Below are 19,369 nucleotides of genomic sequence, written 5' to 3'. Positions count from 1 at the left end.
CTCCCAGCCAATCTATCCGGCAGCTCCTCCTGACAGGAGCCGCTCCAAGCGCATCCTTCCTCCTGCTCTTCCCCTGAGGGAACTCCTCCAACTGTCTTTTCAAATCTCCCACTCTTCCTCTAAGCTCCACCCACTCACTGTTCCCATTGGCTGCTCTACATCACGCCACTTTCTAAGCTCCTCCCCACTAGCTCCCAACACCCTTTCCTAGCCAGTCTGGGATGAGGCCCTCCTCCTGGTAGGGTACGCCCCAGTGCCCTGACTAGCTAGTGTGTGTGTTGAGTGTGGTGAGGTGCCCCCATATTACCGGGTTGTGAGATACCACACCTCTGGATGAGATGCAGTACCTCAGTGGCGACTGGACCCGCAGGGGCGCCACAGAACCTTCTGAAAACACTTCCTGAAAGAACAAGAGGTCGGAGTCTTAAAAAAGCCTGGGTGACCAATGTGAAAATTGCAAGATTACTACTATATCCCAGAATGGAGGGAATCGTGATGGGTGACCTGCGCGACCAGACGGTGGGAGCCGTGGCGCTTCAGATAAGGGATTTATTAGTACCGTCGTGTTTTGGCGCTGGACCGGCGGCTCTATCAAGGTCAGACTAAATGAAAATCCCCAAAACACTGATTGATCACAGCCGATAACTGATCACAGCGAGATCCTTCCCCCGTTATTCCTGATGATGCTGGAAGATCGACCACAAGACATGATGAAGACTGACGATGATGGATGATGACACCAGGCGAGTGGAAGGTGATTGATGATTATTGATGAGAAATGATGTGAGCATAGCTGATGAGCACAATTAATGATGAGTGATGGTAGAAGTTTATTAATCGTATTGACCTGTAGTTATTGTCTAAAGCAGATAGTCGTCGTCGTCGTCATCATCATCACCCTCGGACATTGCCATGTTGGATGGCTCCTACTGGTGATGGATTACTGGTCATTATTGAAGGTGGTGATCATTGATGGTTAGTGCATTCCTCCTGATGGTGGATGATGCTCATTGATTATTCTATTTTACTATGAATGATGGAGGAGGTTTGATTATGGATGATTGATGACAATTTATAATGGTGGATAATTGGGTGTTATGGAAGAAGGATTGTCTGCGGTGACAGATAATTGATCAGATGATTCTTTATGGTAAACGATTGATGGTAGAAGATTGATTGCTGCCCAGGTATACATGATGATGATGATGATGAGAGAGGATAATTATAACGATGGCGGCTTTAAAATAAAATGTGATATTTGACTGATTTTAGAAGATGGTTATCGTTCGTGTATGACTGATCATGGTGGATAATGTTGATCATCACTCTCCTGTTACATATGGTGATGCTGGAAGATGGATTATGGCTGATGGTGAATAATTAGTGGCTCTAGAAAAGGAATGTGGAAGATGATTTTAGAAGTTGCTTTTTATTGGTTATACTGCACGGTGGATGATGAGTGGTGATGATCATCTCTGCCCCGTTATGTATGATGGTGATAGGCGTTTGGCAGATAACGAGGCCTGACCAATGGTGGTGGATAATTGGGGGAATATAATAGTTGAAATACATGACTGATCACGGCGGATGACTATTTCTCATTAATCAATGATGGCCGATCAGGAATATTGATTATGATGGTGGAAGGTAAATGATTACTGACGTGATGGCAGATGACTGATCCCGCTGGAGGAGGAGGATGTGTTCTTGTTTGGGTTGGAGCAGGAGGCTCATCATCCGCTTAGTCAGTGCGGCCGCCTCTTCTAAGAGAGGTTATGGAATCTGTCGGAACAATGTGATTGTGGTGAAGTGGACGCCGATCCGTTCTAGGAGAGACGCTGAGTGATTACAGGCGGTCGGGGTAATAACTGCCCGGCCATCAGCAGTAATTACTGTCATTTACCTGTGATTCAGCAGCTGGCACAGGGTATTAATGACATGATGGCGGCGAACCCACATGCCGCCAACCATCGCCTATTGACAGGATCTGTTACAGCTGACTATACTCACTACAATATAGGGAATGTGGAAAACCACAGAAGAAAATGCGACCATAGATCCATAATATTAAAGTACAAAACGTCTTTATTAAATAATGGACAGAAAAGGACAACTGGAGGACATGTGCAAATAGCAACCAAAGTGCAAATAGTGCAAAAAATGCAGAACGAGCAGTCCAGCCACAGTCAAACCCTGTTACAAAAATACATACCTAAAAGGACTTTATCAATGATAGGGGGTAAAGATAGGCTGTCCTATATATTGGACTGGCAGCGCATGTTAAGTCTATATGTGATAATAACTATAATGGAAAAAATAGTGCCCATGTCTATTCCCCATACGAGCTCTATAGGTCAAACAATCAGATCCCATTCAAATACTGCCACAAGGCAGAATCAGCTTTATTACTGGAGCACACTATGGGAACAGAGGGAAAGGGTTACTTCCCCGCAATGGCATCACCTCACTAACAGATTCAGGATGACCGGGCGGGCTGCTGTCCTCATTGCGGGGAAATAACCCTTTCAGGGTAGGTTGGGTGCATGTTTAATAGTGCTGGGAATCTTCCCTCTGTTCCCATAGTGTGCTCCAGTAATAAAGCTGATTCTGCCTTGTGGCAGTATTTGAATGGGATCTGATTGTTTGACCTATAGAGCACGTATGCGGAATAGACATGGGCACTATTTTTTCCATTATAGTTATTATCACATATAGACTTAACATGCGCTGCCAGTCCAATATATAGGACAGCCTATCTTTACCCCCTATCATTGATAAAGTCCTTTTAGGTATGCATTTTTATAACAGGGTTTGACTGTGGCTGGACTGCTCGTTCTGCATTTTTTGCGCTATTTGCACATGTCCTCCAGTTGTCCTTTTCTGTCCATTATTTAATAAAGACGTTTTGTACTTTAATATTATGGATCTATGGTCGCATTTTCTTCGGTGGTTTTCCACATTCCCTATGTTATAAGTTTTAGCGATTGATCCTTGATTGTCCGGTTTCCACTACACCTGTGTCAATTTATGACATACAGGATGCAATGCTATATCATTGCTATTGTGGTTTATACTCACTACAAGTGTATATACTGTTAGGATCTTTAGACTGTGTACACACGTTGGCGTTTTTGCCTTTCTTATGCAAAGTTGTAAGCTGCATTTTACAGATCCAGCAAAAGCTATGAGACTGTAGAAATCTCATGCACATTGTTCTTGTTTTTTTTTTTTTTTCCTGACCGATTTGACAAAACTGCACCATGTCTCTTCTGTTAGCGGGTTTTTTTTTTTCCACCCATAGAAAGCAAAGAGTAAATGCCAAAAATGCAGCAAAAAAAAAAAATGCAGGTATCAGGTTTTTTTGCCCAAAAAAAAATGCAGCGAAACCTAAGGAAGTCGCATCGTTTTTTTTTTTTTTTTTTGGGGGGGGGAGACACTAAACTTTATCAGCATGCACAAGAGACAATAAAAACACGGCAAGACCAATTTTTTTTTTAAGCAGCTCCTTTACTGCCCGGAGAGCAGGTTTTGTCTGCAGGGGGGAAAAAAAAGTAGCAAAAACGCAGCGTGTGAACAGAGTCTAACTCTACTTCCCCAGACTCCGAGGGAAAGTTAGATTTTCACCCAACTTACACAGACTACTGGATCCATAATCGCATCATTCCTACTTGGATCGATTCATTTTCTGTTGCAGATTCGCTCCTCTGTGCTACCTGTTTAGTAATGACCATGGACATTAAGTCTTTGGAGGACATGCTGGGACTTGTGATCCCACAATAGTGACAAGTCCTATCCCTAATCCTTTGGGCAGTTATTTTTGTGTTTTAAGAAGGCAGAATGATGACTAATATCATCCGCCGGTTCCTCCCTCTGTCTAGTGATGATACATCTTCTACTTCTGTCTATCTGGAAAACTGAATTAATTTGTTACTCAGGAGCCAGGAAAGTTTTGCTGAAAACCAGAATGACGGCGGCAGGTTTATAGGAAGCCGCTTGGCAGGAGGCTCTGTACTCAGGCGCTGACCTTGCCGCCTACAATGGGGAAAAATAACTTTTTAATCTAAATGGACTTTTCAATGTGTGTGTTTTTTTTTTTTTTTTTTTTTTTTTTTATAATTTGTATTTTATAAATATTTACAATTCTACACTTATTTCTATAAACATTGTGGGCACCAATATTTTATGCTTCGCAACTTTTTTTGACATCTCAAAAGTAATTAAAGCACCACTTTAAAATCAGGAACAGTCCCGTATTTGTTACTTTCACAATTTTTTTTTTTTTTTTTACAGAAATAAGAACTGTCCGGATGCGGATGTCCTGCCCAATCCTCATTTCAATAGCAAAAAAAATCTGTTCATAGAAAAGAAGCAGGATTGTACACCACCATACAGTTGGAACTTCTTATAAACCAAGTTACAGGTACAAAAGTCCTTTTTTTTTTTTTGTCATCTTTACATGGTTATCCAGCAGGGGGTGCTGCTAAACTGCAGCCTCCACTAGGAGGGAAGGATTCTTTTACCTACAAGCTTTAGACTTCTCTTCCATAAATGCAGGAGCCCCCGACGCCAAACACAGAATTACAGTGTATTCACAGTAACACAAAGTTCTTGCTTTATAAAACTCCTGACATGACACCACCTTCTGCATTTTTTTAATACTTTTTTTTAGGTTTCTCATTTACAAAAAGTTTCTTGGTTGTAGTTTTATCATTCCTGTGTGTTTTTGCTTCTGTACCCTATGACAACACTTCCTGTCTTGATGAACCTCAGGTCAGGTTTATAGCAAACACTATGCAGCCAATTAATATCCAGGCTTTTAATTTAGAAAAAAAAAACATTCTCCACGATGTGTGTGTTGGAAGGATAGTGAACAGCCCTATTTTGGGCCAGGAAGTGTTGTCATGGGAACATACACACATTATTGTTCTAATCCAGCACCTGAATTAGAAATGGTATTTATACTTAAGGTGCTTAACACCCCCCCCCCACAAAGTCATATTTATGATGAGCCGTGATCAATATTAAGGCGTGTAGTTGTTGTTTGCAGGATGGGTCGGAGTTAAGGCACAGTATTATTGTATGAGTTTCTTAATAGTCAAGGGGGGTTGGGTCTTTCCCCCAAACTTAATTTTTTTCTTTATAGTTGCTTGTAGTTGTATGATCTATGCTGCAGTGTAAAGCAAGGGGACAGGCAGAGGCTTTTCATTTGTCGTCCAGATATTTTAGGGATTTGATTTATCTAAGTGAGCAAAGTGTAAAATGCTACAGATCCCGCAGGGGAGACCTCTAAACCCTAATATTGTGAATGGGAACCTGAATGAACTTTTTATTAGCCAGTTATACAATTTTATTAGCCAGTTATACATGGGAACGTCAGCCGCCTCTATTGCTGCAGGAGGGATGAAAAGAAGGAAAATACTAAGTTAATGGGATTAGAATCTTTGTATTTCTTGAGTTCATTGCAGAAAACTAAACGGACAAGAAATAAGACTTTAAAATGAGCCCCTAGTGGCCGGTGTAAAAACTGCAAGTTACAAATTTTTATTTTTTTTTTCTTTAAGATTAAGGTAAAGAAAAAAAAATGCTCATATGGATATTACAAAACCCTGATTTTTAAACTGTGTCATCACAGAATAAGCCGCTTTCCCTTTTTAAGTGGTTTTATGTAGTTGAGCTTATGTATTTTACAGTGCAGTTGCATTGAGCTACCACCAGGGGGTGATCACACAAAGGGTCTTATAATAACTTTGTGCAAAGTTACGCCAAAGTGATGACTGCTTGCAATATAGTGAAAAGTTGTCAGCGTTCCTGGGGAATAATAAAGAATGAATAAAAAGTAACGGCACAAAGTATAGTAACAGTATGAGCGGAGAAGTAAACTAACAGATCCTTAGGACACTTGCATATTGTATCAGTTAGGTAGAAAGGAAAATCCATATATTTGATTCTCACTTCAGAAAAACTTGGAACTAAGCAATAAATAAATCAAGCATACAATTTCCCTACAGCGCCACCTTAGGAGAACTTAAGTATTACACCAGTTGTCTGGATTTATAATGCAGAGAGAGAAGCCGGGACAATCTGGGTCTAAAGAAGAATCCAGGTAAATCCCCTTTACATTGGGGCATCTTAGAAAGTAGAGGATGTGATTGGACCCATAGTGTTGAGACTGGCACGTTGCACACAGTGGACGAGATTTGGGACAGGGCTGACCTCTTCTGGTCCCCGCACCATGACTGGCATCTGATTTGGGCAAGTAATGGCTGCAATTGTGCTCCTTGTCTCCTTTTTCATTGGATGTTCTACCAATTTCCGGCTTTAAAAGGAGTCATCCAACACCTTTTTTGTTGTTTGTTTGTTTATCCAAAGCCAACAACGTATTTATAAATAACATTCGGCGACGATACAAAGAAAAAAGTTTATAAAACACGGGACAGAATCCTAAACTTCTACTGTTCTCTACGCTGATAAAGTTCAGTGCCTTGTACTACCCTGCGGTCACCGCCGGCTGTGACAGACGCCAAGCTTCACCGTCATATGTCCGCATTCTCACCAGTCTGTTATATACATATCGTGCGATAATCGTTGTATAAGCTGCTGATTCTTGCAGGGGGGTATTTGGTTCCAGTGCAATGACCGCCAAGCTTGGGGGTCTTCATAGAGTTCATACTGATACAGCAAATGGGGGTCCTTTGTTAGAAATTGTGTTCACACTGACACTTTTTTTTTTTTTTTTGCTTTTGAGGACCCCAGGGGGGGTAGAGCAAGACCCGCTGGCAATGGAGGTTGTGGAACAAAGTGATTTTCTACATTTTAGCGGGGAGTTGAGAGACCCTCGCAGTTTGGCACAGTTTTCCTGAGCGATGCTCTGACTACTGTATGCCCCTGAACAGGCACATGGCAAATATCATTGCAAACAGCTGTAAAAATGGGAGAAAAAGAAGTTAAGAATGTGGCATCAAAAAACATCCGAAAAACATGTGTTATCGTTGTGGGGTAAAGTTGAGACTGACACAAGTTTGTTTCTTCACATTTTGCCACTTCTGTGACTTTTATTTCTTTTTTATGACAAGTACTTAAAGTTTATGCAAAGTTTCGATATTTACAGCGTCGTCCCTTATTTCTCCAGGCTTCTGCCGCAGCAGCCGGATATCTGCTTCATGGCTGATCCTGACTCATGGCCGCCCGTTCTTGACTTAAATTCCGAGCTCTATTACAAATTTCAGTGTTATCGTCACTTTTTGGGGATTGTCCACAGGTTCTCAATGGGACAGAGATCTGGGGAGTTTTCTGCCATGGAGACAAAATGTCATTGTTTTGTTCACCGAGCCACTTGGTTCTCATTTTTGCCTCGTGACCTGGTCTTCTTCATGTGGGGAAAAATCCTCTTCCTCACATTGTCCTGGATGATGGAGAAAGTCTCCCTTCTTTACTCATTCCCATGTTCGTAGGTATAACTGTGAGCGAGCCCCCACACATGAAAGGCCACCCAATGCTTTACTACTGGCAGGACATGGGACTCATGGGAGCACTCACTTCTTCTCCAGACAATCATTGTTCCAGATGTCCATGTTGGAAGGAGGCATCCCCGGAGAAATAACCTTACCCCGTCCTCTGCAGCCCAATTCCTGTACTCCCTGCAAAGTTTATTTCTCTGATGAAGCCCCTTCAGACGGTTTGTAACATCTGCAAGAATGGTGGTCCTCAGAAAAGTGCAACGGGGAGACCTGTGTCTTCCAGCAGTAAAGGATCCTGAGGCCATTGGTGTCCCATCCATGGAGGGGGATCATTCACAGCTTTGTCTAAGACCACGGCCATGGCTAAAGAATGGGATCTAAATCCGGGGCAATGTAGTGGTGATACTTTTTCCAACATGATGGACACCAAGACACAAGGCAAAAGTAAACGTGAAGTTTAGGGTCCATGGTCCAGAAATTACGCAGACCTCAAAAACACATTGAAAACCTGTGATCAATCTTCAAAAAGTGACTATTATTCAAACTGAAGTTGTAGATTCTCAAATTTTTTTGTTAAGTATCTGCCTGTTTCTCACCCTAATTCCTTGATGCCAACACACATTTTGCTTTATCAGGCCATTTTGATCTGATTCCTAATTCACCCCTCCTGATCACACCTGGCCTATTTCCTGTCCACTTAGCTTGTTATAAATGCCGAGTTGTACGTCTGTCTAACTCCATTAGTATGTCTTTTTAAGTAAGCAGCAGAAATATTACCAGAAATAGAACCAGAAGAGAACTACAGGTAAAACTAACCACATCAATTAAATGTACTAAACTTCATTCACTCCCTCAACACTTACTCTCATCATGCTAACAAACATCCGAACCGTTTTGCTGACCTTAATCCACACTCCCTCTCTCGAGATCACTGGCTCCATCTGCAATAAACTCCACGGGATTCACAACCTCTTCAACTCTCGTAATTTTTCCTTCCTCGGCCTCAGCAAAACATGGCTGACACCCTCCCCTCTGCACTGTGTTGCTGCAGCCTCCCCTTCACCCACACTCCTCCACCATGTGTATAGACAGGGCGAGGAGTTTCCCTTCTAACAACTGTACCTTTTAACCCAATCCCACCTCTTCCCTCCCTTATCCATGAAAAAACGCATTTCTAACTATATTCTATGAGCATGTAGATGCTCCTGTAAAAACGCAAAAATTGTGTAAAAAAACACAACACGCGTTTTTTCATGGGAAGGAGTCCGTTTTTTTCTGCATACGTGGGTACGTAGCCTGAAGGGGAGCGTAATTGTCTCCTCTCCAAATCGCACCTCATACACCTGTGCACTCAACTCCATCCAGCCTCCTCCCCAACCTCACCACCACACTTATCCAATCCCTAACCCACCTCTTCAACCTATCACTAACGTCCGGTACCTTCCCTTCTGCTTTCAAACATGCCACAATCACACCTATCCTGAAAAAGCCAACCCTCGACCCAACCGCTATATCCAGCTATCACCCAATATCGCTGCTCCCATTTGCTTCCAAACTCCTGGAGCAGCACGTCCATGCTGAACTTTCCTCTCACCTATCATCTAACCTGCTCTTTGACAATCTACATTCTGGTTTCCGCCCCCATCTCTTCACTGAAACAGCCCTGACCAAAATTTATAAAGGGCCAAAGCTAACAGACAATTTTCTATACTCCTCCTTCTAGACCTGTCGTCTGCTTTCGACACAGTTGACCAATGCCTCCTACTACAGATCCTCTCTTCCTTTGGTATCAAAGACCTCGCCCTATCCTGGATCTCCTCTTACCTTTCAAACCGCACATTCAGCGTCTCCCACTCCCACACTACCTCCTCATCTCGCCCTCTCTCTGTTGGAGTCCGCCAAGGCTCTGTTCTAAGACCCCTTCTCAATCTATACACTTGGCCTGGGACAACTCAAAGTCCCATGGATTCTAGTACCACCTGTATGCTGATGATACTCAGATCTACCTCTCTGACCCAGACGTCACCTCTCTGCTGTCCAGAATCTAGGAATGTCCATCAGCCATATCCTCCTTCTCAGGGCTGCCATCAGGGGATTACTGCCCTGACTGGCGCATGGGGCCCGGTGAGCAGAGGGGGCCCGCATCAGGCCCCATCTCATTTGCTCACCAGGCCCCTACCGGCAGGTTAAACCAGGTCCTTAGCGGCGCTACAGGCTGCGGCAGTTCAACGCTATTGACATGCCGGCCCAGGCCCGCACGTCAGTAGTTAACAGCCGGCCAATCGGAGGTTGGCAGCTGACGTCAGCCGCAGCGCGCACGTTGCCGGCATCTGACATTGTCAGTCGCCGGCGAGTGCACGCTTCAGCTGCGTGGAGGGAGCTTCGCTGCAGGAGCGCGGTCAGGTAAGAAGAACGTGGGGTTTTTTTGTTTGTTTTTTATTGAAAGCGGCAATCCGGGGGACACGGGGGCAGAATGTGACAGTAAGACACAGGAGGGGGCAGAATGGGCACGGGGCAGAATGACAGTGAGACACAGGAGAGGCAGAATGTGACAGTGAGACACAGGAGGGGGCAGAATGGACACGGGGCAGAATGACAGTGAGACACAGGAGAGGCAGAATGTGACAGTGAGACACAGGAGGGGGCAGAATGGACACGGGGCAGAACATGTCAGTAAAACACAGGAGGGGCAGAATGGACACTGGGCAGAATGTGACAGTGAGGCACATGGTGCAGGATCATGGGACAGGATGAATGCGATGAAGACAGATGGGGCAGGATTGGGAGATCATATTGGGGGCAGAGTGGATACTCATGAGGGCAGGATGAGAGAAAATATGGCTGAAGCCAGGAATGAGACACACGGGGGCCAGGATGGGGGATGATATTACTGCAGTGATGTATTTTTTTTTTAATTTTTTTTTTTTTTGAGCATACTGTTTTGATTGGGGGAAGGTCCTGTTACTGTGCAGAGCGACACTGTCGCCTTTTTCTTCATCTGGGGTATTGTAGAAGTTGGAGAAAAAAAATATATGTTCTGCAAGTGGAGTTCCTGGCTGGAAGATGTGATGGTGATCTGTGCTGGATGAAAGATGAAAAGCAAAGATGAATGACTTCACCTCGAGATGTCACTGGTGAGTTAGTGTGTTACATATACACTGACACTATATACAGAGCTCCTGTGTATAATGTCATTGATCACTATATTACCTGTACACAGACACTGCATACTAAGTACAGATCTCCTGTGTATAATGCCACTTAATACTATCACTATATGTTTTTTTTATTAATCAGTATTGTAGTATCACCATGTGGTGGTAATATGTGGTCTGGGCATGGTGCGATGGTATTTATCCCTTGTATGTGGTATTATAGGTCACTATGTGGTGGTAATATGTGGTCTAAACATGGTGCAATGGTATTTGTCCCTTTTGGATGTGATATTATTGGTCATTTTAAAAATTGAAAAATAAATACCTAAATTGTATTGGATATTTTAACAAATGTTTAATAGGTCACAGTAGAGTAGGGCCCGGCCAAAAGAGTCTATAGACCTTGTGGTGGCAGATTTAAAAAATCTTTTGGCCAAAACAAAAGCTGCCGGCTATATGTGTGATCTGGAGATGGGAACTGTTAATGTGTGATTGGTGAGAAATGGAGTTTTTCCAAGAGAGAGCAGTGGGACTGTTGACAGTTTGAGGGGTGGATCCTGGGCGGAGTCTCAAAGGGGCCCTGAAATTCCTAGTGGCAGCCCTGTTCCTTCTTCCCCTCAAACTCAATGTGGACAAATCTGAAGTCATCATCTTTCCTCCATGTCACAGATCTTCCTTACCTGATCTATCTATCACAATAAATGAAAATCACACTTTCCTCTGTCCCGGAAACGCACTGCCTCTGAGTAACCCTTGACTCTTCCCTGTCCTGCAAACCGCACATCCAAGCTCTTTCCACCTCCAGCTCAAAAATATTTCCAGAATCCGTCCTTTCCTCAACCTACTAAAATGCTTCTGCATGCCCTCATCATCTCCCACCTTGACTACTGCAACATCCTCCTCTGTGGCCTCCCTAACACCCTCGCACCTCTCCAGTCCATCCTTAACTCTGCAGCCTGACTAATCTCTCTCCTTGCTACTCCTACTTCTCATCTCTGCAAATCCCTTCACTGGTTCCCATTACCTCAGCGTATCCAGTTCAAAATTACTAATACTGACCTACAAGGCCATCTATAACCTGTCTCCCCCATATGTCTCTGAACTAATCTCCCGATACCTTCCCTCATGTAATCTCCGGTCCTCCCAAGACCTCCTTCTTTCCTCCACACTTATTTACTCCTCACCCAATTGCCTCAAAGACTTCTCCCGAATATCCCCCATCCTCTGGAATTCTTTGCCCCAACACGTCCGACTATCAACCACATTCAGATCCTTCAGATGGAACCTGAAAACCCACCTCTTCAGGAAAGCCTACAGCCAACACCATCAGAGCTACTGCAACCCCCGACCTACTGTCTCCTTTCAAATAATCCTGTAGAATGTAAGCCTGCAAGGGCAGGGTCCTCTCTCCCCTCTGTGACAGTCTGTTAGTGTTAGTTTCTTTACTGTGAGTGATATCTGTAATTTGTATGGAATCAATGGTGCTATATAAATAAATAATAAAAGTACAGACTAGACAAGAACGAGCCTGCGGTCCGATATCCAGGTACCGGGGCGAAGGGCAGAATTAGGGAGAAATAAGAGGCGGCTCTGGAAGTATTAAAGACATCAAGGTTCCACAAAAACTCTAAATGTAAAATTTTATGAAATTCGGTTAACCCCTTAGTGACAGAGCCAATTTGGTACACAACGAATTTTGTAGTCCATTTTCTCCTAAGTTCGCCAATACCCCATATGTGGGGGAAAGCCACTGTATGGGCACATGGCTGAGTTCAGAAGGGAGGGAGCACCGTTTGACTTTTTGAACACAAAATTGGCTGGAATCAATGGCGGCACCATGTCTCGTTTGGAGACCCCCTGATGTACCTAAACAGTGGAAACCCCCAATTCTAACCCCAACACACCCCTAACCACAACCATACCCCTAATGGAAATTTTTTTTATTTTTACCTAACTAAGGGGGTGATAAAGGGGGGTTTGATTTACTATTGTTTTGTATTTTGATCACTGTGATAGGGCCTATCCATGCATGAGGGTCCAGGGACACCAGAGGTACCCGGGGGGGGGGGGGGAGAATCAGGGGACCCCATTTCTCTCTTCTCTGATGTGTAATCACATCAGAGGAGAAATTAAATGGGAAATAAAACTTTTTTTTTTTTTTGCGGTCGCCATTATTCTGTTAATAATGGCCATCGCCAATGGCCCAAATCATGCTCTCTGGGGTCTCCGCTACCACTGGTAGCAGAGAGCCTGGAGAAATTCTGACTCTGGAGGGGCGCTATACACTTATTTTTAAGGTGTTAATAATACTGCAGTAACAATAGAAACATCTAACTAAAAGATGGAGAAAATTTTGCAAAAACACAACCAAACTTTGCCACGTCTGTGCATGTCCACAATGAAGAAAACGTAAGAATCACACTTTATCACCAGTATCCCAAGAGGTCATACACGAGGCTACAGTATGGCAACGTTTTGCAAACAAATCCTCTATTGTACTTGCGCATCTTGTAACATTCTTTCACACTATGGCTGTATGAAGGTAGTTTTCACAAAAAAGCATTGCCCAATATTAAAGAAACCATATGTGATGCGTGCACAAGACTTTGCCATGAGCATACACCCTCACTAGAAGCCCCAACAAAATCACTCTTATTATATATGTCTTACCTCAATTGCTAACACACCAATAGCTAGTGCTCCAGCAATATATACATAGGGCTCCAAGGAGTTAAGTATCGTTGAGTAACACCCCTAGAGAAAAATAGAAGATACAGGTTATTTGTGATTTTCAGATGGAATATGGGTATACCTTAACATGCCTCATAAGTTACTATGGTGGAAAAAAGTTGGTCGATTTTAAGACAAAGTTTTGGAAGAGTGATATCCTGACTATATGATTTAAGTTTAGGTGCAAAATGTTGTTCTTTACCTGTCTGTTAATTTCTTTTCCCATCATGCACTCTGCCCGGCCCATGATTTCTCCAGCTTTTTCTAGGATGATTCTTCCACAGCAGGCTTCAGGAACTCCATTCATTGCATATGTTTTGAACTGCAAAGCACCATTGAAATCCTCTGGTCCATTGACGCCACAGCATTCAAACTGTACAGGAATGTTATAGGAAGAATGTTATAGTGCTATATACTTAGTTTTTTTATACACTATGGATACTTATATGTAATAGATTTGTATTAAGAATTATTTGCCATGGTAATAGACCTGGTTAGAGTAATATTCAAAGAAATACAACCTATTCACTGGATTTATAGGGTTACGTCGGACCCCATCACTGTTCAGCTATTTCTTATGTATTACAATAGTTTTCCCATTTCTTATTTTACATTATAGTAAGTATGATGTGTTAATTATATCCTGTCTATTAACCTGATCATCTCATTCCATAATCAGGAGGGTAATGTCAGACCCCATCGCTGTTCCACTACTTCTAGTTTTACATTGAAATAAACTTACTGTAATCATTACTGTATTCCAAGTTGATGTAAAGGCATCGGTGCTGTTATTGCCCTGGTAGTGTCTTTTTAGGTCCTTGGTAAAGAAGTCCCTGGTCAACTATAAGATAAACATAACTCAATATGTTCACAAAACTAATACCATTGTGACTGATTAAAAAAAGTGGTTTATTTCTTCAAAAGTTGGTGCCACATCGCTCCACAGGATGTGTGCAGTATTGCAGCTTCGTCCCATTCACGTTATCAGGGCCGGGTTGCAATAATAAGAAAAAAAAGTGCTCTACAACCCACTTTAAAAAACTAATCTCAAAGTAAGGACAGCATTGTTACCATGGCTTCTTCCTATGGTGCTGAATAAACAGGACACCATAACATATCCCATTTCTTTAATGGCTGTCAGGGAAGCTGTAAGTAGCTTATATTTCCTTTCCAACCCTCCCCCAATATAAGGGTAATCTATATTAACAATATAATAGATGGTTATGGATAAATAGGGGCAGCACACTGTATAGTTCTAGTCTCCAGTACTGCTTACTTTTCTATCACTTTACTATTCTAAGCCCTAAATCCCACTCTGAGGATACTTACATTTTCTCGAAAGAGGAAAGCCAAAATAGCAGCTGAGAGCTCCGCGAGGAATATGACCAAAATAAACATGAAAAACTGAAGAAAAAAAATGGCAAATTTATAATGGAAATAAAATAACAGCTTTTTGAACAATTTTTTTTTTTTAATTCAAGTATTGCAAAAATTTCCCTCAAAACTTTAACATGTTTCAAAATGTTCAGCTACTTCACCCTCCAAAAAAAAAAAAAATAGTAAAATCATTGGGCATCCTTGACCTGCTCTCCTTTCAGCAGAAGAATTAAGTGGTGCAGATGCCTGCATGAGAGGTCGGATGGGTCCACAACCTACCCCTTAGTGAGTGCAGGAAGTCAATGTGCCATTTGGCCCCTTATTTTTGTTCGAGTCCATGCAGCTGCATGTCTCATGGCTATATGACAGCCGCTAAATATTCATGTAGACATGCAGCCGCGCGGATGCAAAACATATTTTTCGGGCACGCTGATGTCACCAATAATTTTTGGCCAGAATATTCTTTTAAGAAAGCATCTAGCACTAAAACAGAAGGTGGAAGAATTATACGTACAAAGAGCAGAAGGCACTTGTTTTCGCGGATTGCTCCACAACAGCCCAAAAAGCCGAGCAGGAAAAGCATGGCACCCATGGCAAGGAGGAGATAGGCACCCATGAACATCAAGGGATTGGCTGCAATTATCTCCCGGAAATCAGTAGGGTCAACGATTACCCAAACCCCAAGTCCAAGCAAAAAGGATCCACTGAGCTGGAGAGAAAGTAAAGAAAAAGTTACAAGTTAGACGAATGTCATTCCATTAGATTTCCTCTATCCGTCTGGGTGGCCCTAGTTGATGGTAGAACTGGGGCGAAACGGTGAGAAAAAAAAAGAACCAATTTCAGCATTGTTTTTGGAATCTGTTTTTTCGGTGTTCGCTATGCTGTAAAATTGACCAGGTAATGAGATTCTTCAGGTCAGCACAATTACCGCGATACCAAATTCCTAATAAACATTCTGGATTTAAAAAAAAAAAATATATATATAATTTTGGTTTGTGTCACTATTTTAATAGACCCAGAATTTGTTTAATTTTTTTTTTTTGCTTTGTATGTGCGCTGTAGTTTTTATTGGCACCATTTTACATACAGTACATACAATTTTTTGCCTTTTTTCTGGATGGCGGAGAGGAGTGCAGTGACCAGAAAACAAAAATTATTCCACTTCACATTTCTTGTCTTTAGTACAAATTACAGTCTCCTATAAAGTTACGCCGTACATAGTATGAGTGATCAAATGATTGCAAGTTCATGTCCCCTATGAGGAAGAGAAAATAAAGTAACAAAATACATACACTGCTCAAAAAAATAGAGGGAACACTTAAACAACAGAATATAACTCCAAGTCAATCAAACTTCTGTGAAATCAAACTGTCCACTTAGGAAGCAACACTGATTGACAATCAATTTCACACGCTGTTGTGCAAATGGAATAGACAGCAGATGGAAATTATTGGCAATTATCAAGACACCCTCAATAAATTAGTGGTTCTGCAGGTGGGGACCACAGACCACATCTCAGTACCATTGCTTTCTGGCTGATGTTTTGGTCACATTTGAATTTGAATGTTGGTTGTGTTTTCACACTCGTGGTAGCATGAGACAGACTCTACAACCCACACAAGTGGCTCAGGTAGTGCAGCTCATCCAGGATGGCACATCAATGCGAGCTGTGGCAAGAAGGTTTGCTGTGTCTGTCAGCGTAGTGTCCAGAGGCGCTACCAGGAGACGTGGAGGGGGCCGTAGGAGGGCAACAACCCAGCAGCAGGACCTCTACCACCGCCTTTGTGCAAGGAGGAACAGGAGGAGCACTGCCAGAGCCCTGCAAAATGACCTCCAGCAGGCCACAAATGTGCATATGTTTGTACAAACTGTTAGAAACCGACTCCATGAGGATGGTGTGAGGGCCTGACATCCACAGATGGGGGTTGTGCTCACAGCCCAACACTATGCAGCCCTCCAAAGAAATGCCACCCAACACCATTACTGACCCACTGCCAAACCAGTTATGCTGAAGGATGTTGCAGGCAGCAGATCGCTCTCCACGGCATCTCCAGACTCTGTCACATGTGCTCAGTGTGAACCTACTTTCATCTGTGAACAGCACAGGGCTCCAGTGGCGAATTTCCCAATCCTTGTGTTCTGTGTCAAATGCCAAGCGTCCTGCATGGTGTTGGCTGTAAGCACAACCCCATCTGTGGACGACGGGCACTCAGACCATCTTCATGGAGTATGTTTCTAACCGTTTGTGCAGACACATGCACATTTGTGGCCTGCTGGAGGTCATTTTGCAGGGCTCTGGCAGTGCTGCTCCTGTTCCTCCTTGCACAAAGGCTGAGGTAGCGGTCCTGCTGCTGGGTTGTAGCCCTCCTACAGCCCCCTCCACCTCTCCTGGTAGTGCCTCCAGCTTCTGGACACTATGCTGACAGACACAGCAAACCTCCTTGACACAGGTCGCATTGATGTGCCATCCTGGCTGAGCTGCACTACCTGAGCCACTTATGTGGGTTGTAGAGTCCGTCTCATGCTACCACAAGTGTGAAAGCACAACCAACATTCAAAAGTGATCAAAACATCAGCCAGAAAGCATTGGTACTGAGATGTGGTCTGTGGTCCCCACCTGCAGAACCACTCCTTTATTGAGGGTGTCTTGATAATTGCCAATAATTTCCATCTGTCGTCTATTCCATTTGCACAGCAGCATGTGAAATTGATTGTCAATCAGTGTTGCTTCCTAAGTGGACAGTTTGATTTCACAGAACTTTGATTTACTTGGAGTTATATTCTGTTAAGTGTTCCCTTTATTTTTTGAGCAGTGTATTTTGTTTAAATCTCAAAAATTCAGAATCACCCAGTTTTTGTTTCCAGTTAATAAAGAAATGAGCTGTGAAACTCTGATCAGCTATGAAATTGTGGAACCTGTAATGTAAATGCCAGGAAAATAAATCAAGACTTCAAAATTGCTGTTTTTTTAGGTAGCCACACCTTTACCCCCCCACCATTACCCCAATGAAATATGTACCACATGATGGTATCAATAAATAATACCGCTCAGCCTGGAAAAGCAAGTCCATCAAAGGAAAAATAATGTAAATTAAATTATGTGCATAGGCGAAAATTGGCCGCGGCGGAAAGGGGTCGAGTCATAAGCGACACTCACAAATATGAAGAAGTTGAAGATGAACATGAGATACTTGACGCAGCTCAGACTGTCACCCTCCATCTTGTCGCGTCTCCTGAAAACACACAAGTCAAGAAAGTTAGGTAAAGTCCAATCAGAGGGATAAATAAATCTGCCTCATCATACGTACTATCCCACCGTAAAGGGGTGCGGCAGGGTTCCTTTCTTTAAAAAAAAACAGCGCCACACCTAACCATGGGTCATGTCTGGTATTACAGCTCCATTGAAGCGAACAGGGCTGAGCTGCAATACCATAAAGAACCTGTGGACAGGTGTGGCGCTGGTTTTGGATGATAGAAAATAGCAGTCAATAAGGAAATGCTCCATTTCTGAGAACTCATGACTATGGCGGTCATATGGGCTGTCATCCAGCTTGATGAGTGACTCAGAAATGACAGGAGAGAACGGATCCAGGACTTGTTGGCGGTTCTGCTGCTCGATAATCGGATCTTGATTATTCCGCACAATATACCTGGAGCAGGACGCGGCGCTGTAAGTGCGGCTGATTGGTACTTGTACGCCGGGCAGTGAGGCGAGAGCGCCATCCCTTAAAATGTGCACTTCAATCACAGTAAGTGGAGCTGTGCCCACACGGATCTATACGGTAATTACGGCCCCCCACTAATGAGACTTGAGGGGGGGCACAGACTAGTGCTGTCACTCTCCAGGCAGATCCTCTCGGAAACAAGCAGGGTCAAGAGCAGAAAAAGCGGCACAGGTACCTGCCATGATAGCAGATGTTGTAGAGATAACAGCACCACTAGGATGTCTGCAGTCCCCTGCATTAGGACAGATACATGGGGATTTAGCTCGAAAACACTATGCAAATGAGAAAAATGCCCAGAATACTAAAAGGGATCTCACAAGTGCCATTTATGGGACACTGATCCTATATATGTGGATAGATGCGAGTTCCACCTCTGAATCCGATTCCAGCGCCGGGTCTCTCCATCCATTGCTATGGGGTGCTCCAAATACGGCACAGAGTGTTCGCTCAAAATGCATTTGGAACCGTTGCAAGTCCACATCTGCGCTCACCGCTGGTCAGATGCCGGCCTGAATGAGACTGTGGACCTTCGTTTTGAAGATAAGTGAGGGTACCACTTCTGGAACCTTTTCCGATCTCCAGAACAGGGGTTCATAATCCCGTTCCGGTTGGCATCTGACCGGCAGCGAGTGGAGCGGTGGCTCCTGCCCAATACTGTGTCGGTCGCACCTTGTGTCACCAAAGAAACCGCGACCCGTGGAGGCACTGGACTCCTTTGTGGTTGATCTACTGTATCAAGATGCGTTGCCTCCAGTCGTTTAACCATCGCTACACTTTGCCACTTCTCCATTTTTTCTGTTTGCAACACAAGTCCAGCACAAGTGTCCCGTAACGAGGACGATAAGGCGCCACCTAAAGTAAAAAACCCGGCAACTTTCCACCATTCTTTCCCACACCAAAACTTACACCCATATTTCCCATTTGC

General features: G+C 43.4%; 1 protein-coding gene across 2 annotated transcripts in view; it reads right to left on the bottom strand.

Moving 5' to 3' along the window:
• Positions 1–4,163: 4,163 nt before the first annotated feature.
• The window catches only part of TSPAN18 (tetraspanin 18), a 105,094-nt gene continuing 89,888 nt past the window's right edge, over positions 4,164–19,369 (bottom strand). For both annotated transcript variants that reach the window (XM_073578575.1, XM_073578574.1), the window contains 7 exons: positions 17,877–17,952; positions 15,234–15,428; positions 14,672–14,746; positions 14,085–14,183; positions 13,545–13,715; positions 13,283–13,366; positions 4,164–6,920 (listed from right to left, as the gene is read on the bottom strand). In XM_073578575.1, coding sequence (XP_073434676.1) covers positions 6,873–6,920; positions 13,283–13,366; positions 13,545–13,715; positions 14,085–14,183; positions 14,672–14,746; positions 15,234–15,428; positions 17,877–17,939 — 735 coding nt within the window. In that variant the 5' untranslated portion in view covers positions 17,940–17,952 and the 3' untranslated portion in view covers positions 4,164–6,872. The remainder of the gene's footprint in view (positions 6,921–13,282; positions 13,367–13,544; positions 13,716–14,084; positions 14,184–14,671; positions 14,747–15,233; positions 15,429–17,876; positions 17,953–19,369) is intronic.

The sequence above is a fragment of the Dendrobates tinctorius genome, unplaced genomic scaffold (genome assembly GCF_039654945.1).
Source record: "Dendrobates tinctorius isolate UK_male_01 unplaced genomic scaffold, ASM3965494v1 ptg000059l, whole genome shotgun sequence".
NCBI lineage: Eukaryota > Metazoa > Chordata > Amphibia > Anura > Dendrobatidae > Dendrobates > Dendrobates tinctorius.
This window is presented reverse-complemented; position numbering and strand designations above follow the sequence as displayed.